Source organism: Medicago sativa, chromosome 2 (assembly GCF_051527215.1).
Source record: "Medicago sativa cultivar Bolivia chromosome 2, Bolivia_mono, whole genome shotgun sequence".
Lineage (NCBI taxonomy): Eukaryota > Viridiplantae > Streptophyta > Magnoliopsida > Fabales > Fabaceae > Medicago > Medicago sativa.
Window position 1 is genome coordinate 65,936,273 of NC_140750.1, and position 11,400 is coordinate 65,947,672.

Sequence of the window (11,400 nt, forward strand, 5' to 3'; positions counted from 1 at the left end):
TAGGAAAAATCATATTGCATTTTTTTTTCCTCATCACGTTTCATCTTAAATTGAATTCTCGTATACAAACACATCACTCTCAATTTTATACCTTTGTCCCTATTAAAAAAGAAGCATTACATGTTTACTATTATTAGATATCTATAATATTTTATACACACACATGCACCGCTTCACGCTTTTATGATTTATAGAAAAGAGTTCTATTTGAGGATTTCTTAGTTGAAATTCACAAACAAATTCACACAGTGAGATAATTACTTCATTGATGTCTCTTGTGTCATTTTTGGTATAAGCTTTTGTTTTAAATATTATTATATAGAGACACATAATTTCAATACATTATTCAGAGATCCATCAAAGAGCTAGGGTTTCAAAAGGGTGTCTCTGAATAATTTCAATACATTATTTAGAGATCCAAAAAACTAGGGTTTCAAAAGGGTATCTCTGAATAATTTCAATACATTATTTAGAGATTCAAAGAGCTAGGGTTTCAAAAGGGTCTCTCTAAAATTTGAAGGTGACAATTTATGGAACAAGACATGGGAGATATTGAATCTCAAACAATTTACAAAGAGACATTGGAGGAAACATCTGAAATCTTGCACAATGGAAAACGTCCCGTAACTCTTAAGGTATGTATGTATGCATGTATGCATTTCAAAATTACCCTTTGTTTTCTTGGTAATTAAATTCTAGCTAGATATATTTAATTTAATATATAATATACCTTAAAGAAGTTATGTCTTTGATAGGTGTATCTAAATTGTTGATGAAAATGAATCAATCTGTTTATTAATCTCCAGATGTATTCCTGAATCATAACCTTGTCACCACTAATAGATGTTTGTTTGAATTGGTATAATATAAAGTGAAATCAGTGTATACTCTTCAAACCTTTTAATTTATTCAAAACCAACCATATTTCTTTTCCTTCAATTTTTAATTTGTTTTAGTTTAATCTTGATACATAGTTAACCAATCACAATCATCTATATATGTGACTTTAGAAGTAATTATGAATAGAGTCAACAGTTTTAATAATCTGATGATTAGTATTGATAAACCATAATCCTTACACTAAGTGTAAGTGTATATGAGCTAATTGTGAATCTGTGCAACACATGTGTAAATTCTTTGAAATAGTCTATCTTAGTTACATTTTATAATTTGTTGTGATACAATTTGGTTAGTATTCAAAAAGTTACATTGTGTGTGGATCCATTACTATTTGTGGGTTGAAATTTGAATTTGAGGAGTGGAAGTTTTAAAAGATGACACGTTGAAAAACTTCCTTATTTGATGAACTCTATGTGTTTAATGTGATGAATATAATGATCAAATTCATCATATAGCTTTTCTTGAAACAAATATTTATCAGTTTTAGAATATGTTACATGGATTGGTCAAAAAAAAAAAAAAAAGAATATGTTACATGGAAAAAACTTGTATATATGATGAGCTCAATGTGTTTTTTATAACGATGTTTTGAGATATTTCTAATAATAAAAAGTTACTAAAAGTTATTTAACTCTTTTTTGGTATAAAAAGTTATTTAACTCTAGTAGGTGGAAAAAAAGTAAGTGGCAAATGCTATGATGATGATTAAATCCTTTTTTTTTTCATTGAAAAATTAAAGTCAAGAGCAATGTTTCAAATTTAAGGATGTTTGCAAATCTTATTTAGCCTAGTTTTGTATTGTCAACATGTTTATATTGAATATTGATCAATGACAATTTTTATTTGTTAACAAATGACTATGCAGTTTGATGATGTTGTGTACAAAATCAAAGCCAAAAAAGGAGGACTATTTAAGAAGAGCATAGAAGTAGAAGAGAAAACAATACTAAAAGGAGTAACAGGAATTGTTCAACCAGGTGAAATGCTAGCAATGTTAGGTCCATCAGGTAGTGGAAAAACAACATTATTAACAGCATTAGGAGGAAGACTTGGTGGAAAACTTTATGGATCTATAACATACAATGAAAAACCTTTTTCAAATGTTATAAAAAGAAACACAGGTTTTGTCACACAAGATGATGTTCTTTACCCTCACTTAACGGTAACCGAAACGCTTGTTTTCACAGCACTACTTAGATTACCAAATAGTGTCACAAAAGAAGAGAAAGTTACTCATGCAAAGAATGTGATAGATCAACTTGGTTTAACAAAGTGCAAAGATAGCATTGTTGGAAGTGCATATCTAAGAGGTGTTTCTGGTGGAGAAAGAAAAAGGGTTAGTATTGGACAAGAATTGCTTATAAATCCTAGTTTGTTGTTTCTTGATGAACCAACTTCTGGTTTAGATTCTACTACAGCACAAAGAATTGTGTCGACTTTGTGGGATTTAGCAAGAGGAGGAAGGACTGTTGTGATGACAATACATCAACCTTCTAGTAGATTATATTATATGTTTCATAAAGTTTTGTTGCTTGCAGAAGGGAATGTTTTGTATTTTGGAAAAGGATCTGAAGCTATTGAACATTTTTCTAATATTGGTTATGCTCCTGCTATGGCTATGAATCCTTCAGATTTCCTTTTGGATCTTGCAAATGGTATGTTTTTTAATTTCTATGCATTTTACCAAATATAGCATGTCTATTGATAAAGTCGTAAAAAAGTTTTAGTTTTCATTTTCAATCAAATAGTGTGTCTTATACCTATTATAGATATCATATGTCAACTCTACATATTAAATTTTAAAATAGTAAATCGGCATTTTAGTCGTAGAAATTGTAGGGGTCGATCAATTTTTTTTTTAACGTCGTCATTGAAATCCTTTTTCTGAATTAAGCGCCACAATTTTGAAGGTTTTATGCCGGTCTTTGTGCATCAAGAAATTATCCACGTCAATATGTACCTCTTTCATTGATTTTGATGGTTGTCTACTAGAGATATTGTGGTGGAGAGACTAAATTCATCGACATTTCTTATTTATTTAAGGGACTAATTTGCTATTTCGTATATTTAAGGGACTAATATCTTGACCCTTACAATTTTGAGAACAAAATGCTCATTTAGTCAATTTTAGATGGAAAACCTTATGATATATCTCGTGTTAACGTTCATTTAAAAGAAAACATTTGAGATTTTGTATCATACATATACCTCTGGTTGCTTAGCTAAGTGAGAAAATTTGCAGGTATCTACACTGATGACATGAATCATGACCATACAATAGACAAACAAAAACTGATTTCAGCATTTAAGAGCAACTTTGATGCACAGTCCAAGCCAGGACATCTAGAAATCAATGACTCTGATACAAGTCAGGGTAGATTTCAAGAGACAGGTTCTGGAAAATGGGCAACAAGCTGGTCAGAGCAATTCTTTGTACTGTTAAGAAGAGATGTCAAAGAGAGAAAATATGAATCATTCTCTGGCTTGAGGATTGCTCAGGTCCTTGTGGTTGCACTTATGTCAGGACTACTTTGGTATAAATCTGATATGTCACACTTGCAGGATCAGGTAACAATTTGAACAGATATATATAAGAACTTATTTCCATGTCAGATTAACAAAAATTATGCTCTTTATGCATTATTGTTTTCTGAATTTTGTGTAACAAGAATGTACTAATGTTGGACAGAGAACTAAGTCAGGATAAAGAAATCAGTATAAGAGTGAGTTTAAATTGCAGTTGGAGTTGGAATTATAAATATTGCAATGAAATGAGGCTGAAACGGTCTCAATTGTGATTGCGAGAAGATCAAAAACCCTGAGAAAACGACCTAGATCATGATCATGGATCTTTATAAAAGACTTTTTAAAAAAGAATTTCAACCATGATTTGGGCCGCGGCATCAAGGTTTTTGATGTCTTTCCGACTTTGATTGCACTCGCATCAGGTTTATTTAACTGCAATTCTCTGCAATATTAAGTATATCGTCGTGACTATGACCGTGACTCAAAATCTAGTTTGACTAAACTAATTGTTGGGTATAGCTCATAGTATTAGTAACTGATAAGTGGGAAGGCCGCTTGTGCGAAGTATTTACATTAGACCATAGTATTTAAATCCAAGTTATACACTGTAAACCCTAAACTTTCACCGATAATAGAAAGGAACTGCAGCCGCTCTGCAGTCAGAGTCTCATAGATGTAGGCAAAATTTCCCGAACTTCATTATAAACATCGTGTCTTCAATGTTTGCATCTTTTTTTATTTTTTTGAACTGTGATGGTTGTTCTCTAACACTAATGATCATAATAACATCTCAACTTTCCTTGCAGATTGGCCTACTATTCTTCGTAACAGGCTTTTGGGGATTTTTCCCACTCTTTCAAGCAATCTTCACTTTCCCTCAAGAACTAATGATGCTTGAAAAAGAAAGATCCTCAGGAATGTATAGACTCTCCTCATATTTCATTTCAAGAATGGTAGCTGACCTACCAATGGAACTAGTCCTTCCTACAATTTTCCTTCTCATAACATATTTCATGGCAGGTCTCAAAGCAACAGTGATAAATTTCTTCCAAACACTCTTCAGCCTCTTACTCAATGTGTTAGTGTCACAAGGACTAGGACTTGCACTTGGTGCTGTTGTGCTTGATCAAAAATCAGCAACAACACTTGCATCAGTGATCATGCTATGTTTCTTACTTGCTGGTGGATTTTATGTTCAGAATGTTCCAAAATTTATAGCATGGGTGAAGTATGTTTCTGTTAGCTACTATACATATCAGCTATTTATTGGGTCACAGTATCATAGTGGTGATACATACCCTTGTTCTAGTGGACAGTGTCTTATTGATGAGTTTCCACCTATAAAACAAATGGGGATTGATTTGAATGGTCTAGGATTTGCTGCATTGGCTCTTGTTATAATGCTAATTGGTTATAGACTAATAGCTTATTGTGCTCTTATGAGGATTGGAGTCACAAAGAAATTGGCTTAGTCTATACAATTGATTTTGATCTAGTATTTAGCTATTATTTTATTTTACTCAATTGGTGAGTTTTTATTTTTATTGTGATGTATACTCTACAGCTCTATGGGCAAGGAAATAGTTACTTTTTGGTGGGTATAGAAATATATCACACATCTATTTGATTAGTTATTGAGTTATGCACTTACGCTAGCAAATGCTCTTAAGGATTCAAAAATATAGGTAAATGATAAAATTTACTTGCTCGTTTTTTCTTCAACTTAAAAAGTGTTTACAATCATTTAACATTGAGGTAACATGTCTGAAGGATGTTTATGACACCAAACATAATTATTTACAGACATTTCCTTCTTGTTTCCGAATTCAAACCAAATTTGGAGATAAATACTTGATGAACAAAACTATAAATCAAGTAATCAATGAATTTCGTTTTAAACTAAGATTGTATAATACACATATGAATGATCGTTTTGAGATCAAGTGAATTTAGACCGACAAACCTAACATAAAACGCTCGCATAAACACTTTTTAATTGAATTTGATGAAAGAAGGGTAATGGTGAAAATATTTTATGACAAAGATCGATCATCTTATTGAAAAAAAAAAAACCTAAACAACTAATTTATTAAAAATATATATCTTAAAGGATCGCGAGAATTATACCGTGAATATTCTCTTTTTAATTTCTAGATAAACATGAATAAAAATTCAAAATGAGTCTTGCATGCTCCTCTCCAATCATGCAAATTGTATTAAAAAAATGTGAAGAAACAATTTTCTAGTTTTAGGTTATAGTAATGATATTTTGACATCCATTTGATGACAACTTTGTTGACAACCTTGTTTTTCTCACTTCTTATTGGTCAAAAACAATGGAGAGAGAAAAAGGAAGAGAGAGGATAACAACATCATGTGAGTATGAGAGATAAAGTTGTTCAAAAATTGTCAAAAAGTAGTTGTCAAAATATCATTTATCTTTAGGTTAGGCAGCCAAACACTTATGCTTGTGCTCTCTCAGGTTTAGCCAAACACCTGATTGTCGTTTTCTGCTAGGTTCCTAGAGAACATAATTAACATCTAATTCATGTGCATGGTGTGCCGCACATTAACCTAAAAATGTATTCGGACACTAACTTTCATTGTATGTTTTTCTCCCTGAACCAGAAAAAGAGAGCGAACATTATACACTGTATTTGTATATTATCGATCACTTCTCTTCTAATCAATTTTAAATGTTTCATTGTAGTACTCCTCCGTTTCAAAATGAGTGTTGCTTTAGCAAAAAAAATTGTTTTAAAATGAGTGTCGTTTTCAGTTTCCAATGCAATAATAACTTTTTCTTTTCAATTGTACCTCCAATTAATACTCTGCACACTATTTGCAAAATATTACTTTTAAAACTAACCAATAGTTAATAAGAATAATTTGGTAAAATAACCATTCTCTTTCTCTTAATCATTACATTTTTTAATATGTGTGTAAACACCTAAAACGACACTTATTTTAAAACGGATGGAGTAATAAATAAGAATTCTTATACATAGATTTACACATAATTTTCATACTCTCATTCAATATCTCGTTTTCTTTTCATCTCTCTCTTCCCATCAAATCGTAAACTATTTTATTTTTTACAGAATCGCAAACTTACTGTCAAAGTAAGAAAATCGCAAACTTAACACCTCTTGTTATTTCTTACTGTATCAAAACGAGTGGATGTAATGATTGTACGTTTATCATTTTTCAATAGATAATTCGATTCAACTTTGCACAAATATCAAAGAGTAATGATATTTTGACATCCATTTGATGACAATTTTGTTGACAACCTTGTTTTTCTCACTTCTTATTGGTCAAAAACAATGGAGAGAGAAAAAGAAAGAGAGAGGATAACAACATCATGTGAGTATGAGAGAGAAAGTTGTCCAAAAGTTGTCAAAAAGTGGTTGTCAAAATATCATTTCTCATATCAAATTTACATTAATCATTTTGAGAAATGATATTTTGACAACCATTTTTAAACAACTTTTGTGACAACTTTCTCTCTCATACTCACATTATACTTTTATTCTCTCTCTTCCTTTTTCTCTCTCTATTGTTATTGTCCAATAAGAAGAGAGAAAAAAAGATTGTCATTAAAGTTGTTTGATTTTGGTTGTCAAAATATCACTTCCTCAATCATTTTTATCCCTAACTTTTTTGAGAGATGTCCGCAAGACAATATTGACATTTCATCATTTATAAATATCCTTTTGTTTTGGAAATCATTTATCTAAATCTCGCATTATAGAGCTATTGATAATAGTTCTAAGGAGTTTAATTTTTATGCATTGTCATTGTTAGTGTAAAGTTTTTTATATTGTAAGTGATTCACAATTAATTATACATGTTATTCTACAGTGGGGTTAAAATAAAAGTCAAATGAGTATGTGAGTATAGCTCAGTTGATATGGACGATGCATTGTATTTTAGATCGGTCTAAGGTCTAATTCAATCAGGCTCGGGTTCGATCCAAGACCCGAAACAAGCAACGTCATACGATGAATATGCCCTAAATCCCACTAGATTATTGTCCAGACAAACAGCTCAAGACCGTCCATTCCGGATTCAATGCTACATGACCGCCCAGATGGCCATATCTGTCCCCTCAGAGAAGGTTGTCCAGGTGGAGGCTTGACAGCTAAAACATTATTTATCCACTATATATACGCATGCTTAGCCTTAGGTCAGATATCACTTGCCCTTATTTTAGTCACACTCTCTTAAACCGTCATTGACTTCTTGCCCTCAATATTAGCAATGACAGCCAAAATCAAATCAAAAACAAGTTAGGATCCTTTTCATTTAGGAACTTCTCCATTTCTTCCATTTGAAAAGATAAAACACAATAAAACTTAAAAATAATTAATGATGGTTAGACTCACCACTCATGTTTTGTGTTTATCTCTCTTCTAACGACAATCCTCTATTTACTTTTATAAATGGAGAGAATCTTTACTCATAAAAATATACTTTGCTCTAGAATTTATTAATAAAATATTAAGGAGGGAAATAATGAAGTGTCAATGAAATATTCCACAATATGAAAATTGTGCTTGACAGCTTGATATTTTGAATAACTTTTGCATTGTTCTTTCACTTATTATTCTTAAGCTTGGACTTTTACTTTATTAATGTATTTGCGTTTTCAATTTTTATTTTTTGGAGAGGAATTATTTATTTTTTAAATTTACAGAAGTCATATTTTATTTTATGGAAAAATATGGATATAATATAAGTCTACCCCTTAAAATTAATGAAGTGTTTAATTCTGCTAGTGTTCTGTTCTTCTGGTCTTTGGGTCATTAAGATCTTCATTATGCACGTGTTGTTAGCCAAAAGTAAAGTTTGACATGATCTCTGAAATCCCATAGGTAGGATTTAAGTCACGCCTTATAACAAAAACAAAACAAAAATTTCTAGTCTCCACTCTCCCGCATAAATTATACTCCATCCGTTTTAAAATGAGTGTCGTTTTAGGTGTTTACACACATATTAAGAAATGCAATGATTAAGAGAAAGAGAATGGTTATTTTACCAAATTATCCTTATTAACTATTGGTTAGTTTTAAAAGTATTACTTTGGAAGTAGTGTGCATAGTATTAATTGGAGGGTACATTTGAAAAGAAAAAGTTATTATTGCATTGGAAACTGAAAGCGACACTCATTTTAAAACAAATTGTTTTGGGTAAAGTGACACTCATTTTGAAACGGAGAGAGTATTTTTAAGTGATATGAAAATATCAAAAATCAAGGGGCTTATCTAACATAAAATTAGTGTAACCATTCGATTTAAATTTTATTTATGCATCTAACATGATACTAAGTCAATACCACCCGATTAACTCAAAAGAGTTTTATGATAGTCATCTTTAGTTTCTTCTTGCTCAAGTTATTCTAGTGCATCCTAAAATAAGATCTCAAGTTAATATGACACACATTATGCATAAAATAAATATTCAAGGTAATCTTTTCTATTTTGAAGTTTGGTAGGATACATACTCAAATCATCATCCAATCAATTAGCTTCATGACAATTTATATATTTAATTATTAATAATATTGTCAAATAAATTTGAATTTCAAACTAGTTTTTTTTTTCTTTTTTCTCGGCGTTAATCCTACGGTTCTCAGAAGAAAGGGCCTTAGTAGTATAGAATTCGGTTGTAAAGTAAGGTGAGTATAACCTGACTAAAAATTGTTTCACCTAATTAAAAATCAAACTTGGGTTTTTCGAACGGTTAATTTTAAACTAGTTTTTTTTTTCTACAGGATATTGATACCCAATCAAACACCAATAAAAAAAACTCCAATATTAATCAATAAAACGACTTTTATATCAATCTAATGCATGAGATGGCAAGCAGTGTAGTGTGTCAATACTAATCAAGAGGAATAAACTTTATGTGAGAATCCATGGAAAATGCTAGCTACCTATTATAAAATTGACTAAGCTTTTGATAAATGTACAAATTGATAAACTCGTCAAAGATGACCGTACGAATTTTCTTCCATACATACTAGTCATGTTAAAGGAAGCATGCAAGAAATGAGGGACATGTGAAGATGAAACCATGCAAAGTAGTAAGAGAGGCAAAGTTTGAATTTTTTTCTTAATTATTAACACATCAAATTTTAACGAAATCACGTTATAAATCAATGTATATGCTTTTTTTTATTACATAATAATCAATGTATATGTGTTATGTCTATTGTCTAGTACTAGTTATAGCAAATTCAAAGTTGGTCATTCAACTAATTAAACTTTACTATTAACATGAACCTTTCATTTCTTTGCTTAACAATTGAACTAAATTCAGCCACCTCTTACAATTCGAATGTGAACGTGGCATTAAGTTAGTACCAATCTGATCAACCTTTTCAAATAAATACAAATAACACCCTATTGACCACATTGCCTCTTTTTAATTTCTTCAATCTTCAAATTTATTTTGTATTATTTGTCAACCACATAATATCTACATTGGTATACTTGTCAAAATACTACCACCGTCTTTCATATAATCCACACTCAAAGTAACACCAAACCCTCCACGTACATACCCTAGCTCATGTTATTTTATTATGCATTCGTGAGGTGTTTAACTTTTTTTTATATATTTGTATTTTGTACATTAATGCATATAACAATAAATCAAATGATGCCGATCTCTCTAATTTGTTCTTTTCGTAACGCTAAGACATTTCATGTAACTCAAAAGCGTCACCAACCAAAAAAGAAGAATCGAGTGCAATACAGCACTATATAATATATTGACTTTGACAGCCACGTCACCACTCTATCTTTTAAAAGGAAAACGACCGAACCCTTTTACTTTTTCATAAAATATCTTTAGATGAGTTGAATCTCATTAGCATCATTAGAGCTCATAAATTAGATAGGATTAACATTACATGATTTTGAGTTTGACATTTAAAAGAGAAGAGTTCGAGCAATTTTTTGTGTTTATATCATATTATAATATTTTTTTTTTAAAGGAGCATGCTTATAGCATTTCATTAATAATAAGAGAGTTTATACAACGAGGTACACGATAATAAATATTGGGACTAGCTGATAATGTGGCAACCCCAGCAAGGGTGTGAGCTACCTCATTTGTTTGTCTCCTGTTAAACTCGACCTTAGAGTTTGAGAAGTTTGTGTTAAAGAGACTCTGGCATGCTGAAATCACTTGGCCAAATTCTGTAACATCAATCCAACGATGGTTAAAGGCATCTGTTGTAATCTTTGAATCCAAGACGAAATCGACGTTGTCAAATTGCATGTCACTTAGCCATTGTAAGGCATGGAATAAGCCTAGAGCTTCTCCTACGGCAACAGAACACATGGGAGAGATAGATACAGTTTTAGCCAGCACAAATGTTCCTTCGTCATCACGGACACATATGCCAATACCTGTTCTGTTTAACTGATCCGAAAACGAAGCATCAACATTACATTTCAGACGACCTCGTTGTGGCCGCTGCCACCTGACCGAAGCCATATCACTCGTTGTAGCAGAAGAATTTCGTGTTGTACCTGAATAAACAATTGTGATACTTTTAATTCATTTTTCATGTTACTAGAGAACAAAAAAAATATTACTCGAGTAATTTTTTAATTCAATTTTAATTCAATGAAGAGTTCGAGTAATTTTTCATGAGCTTCAAAAAATTAGGCTTTCAAAAAATGTGAAATTTTTTACCCTTTTTTACATATTTTTAACTCTTCAAAACCTACATTATATTTCTCTTCCCTCTAAACTACTAAACAAAACCTAAGCAAGCTTGCATTGATTGTTACTAAAACCCTAAACAACATCTAAAATTTTCATATATAATAATAATATAATTTGTACCTACCTACAAGAGTGGTCGTGGAGGTTGATGAGTGAAAGAAACACCCAAAGAAAACTTAAAAAAAGATGAAAAATATAAAAGAGGAAAAAAGTATTGTCACGTGTCGAGTA

The 11,400-nt window shown here is 31.1% G+C and overlaps 2 protein-coding genes across 2 annotated transcripts; one reads left to right on the forward strand and one right to left on the reverse strand.

The window, feature by feature from the left end:
- Positions 1–248: 248 nt before the first annotated feature.
- Positions 249–5,056, forward strand: ABCG9 (ABC-2 type transporter family protein). Its single transcript, XM_085745790.1, has 4 exons — positions 249–635; positions 1,766–2,555; positions 3,143–3,468; positions 4,233–5,056. Exons 1-4 carry the CDS (start codon positions 531–533, stop codon positions 4,896–4,898), a joined length of 1,887 nt encoding a protein of 628 aa, XP_085601916.1. The 5' UTR covers positions 249–530; the 3' UTR covers positions 4,899–5,056.
- A 5,381-nt stretch (positions 5,057–10,437) lies between these two features.
- On the reverse strand, positions 10,438–10,935 carry LOC146949816 (uncharacterized). Its single transcript, XM_085748572.1, has one exon. The coding sequence runs from the start codon at positions 10,933–10,935 to the stop codon at positions 10,438–10,440; it is 498 nt and encodes a 165-aa protein (XP_085604698.1).
- Between the last annotated feature and the right edge of the window lie 465 nt (positions 10,936–11,400).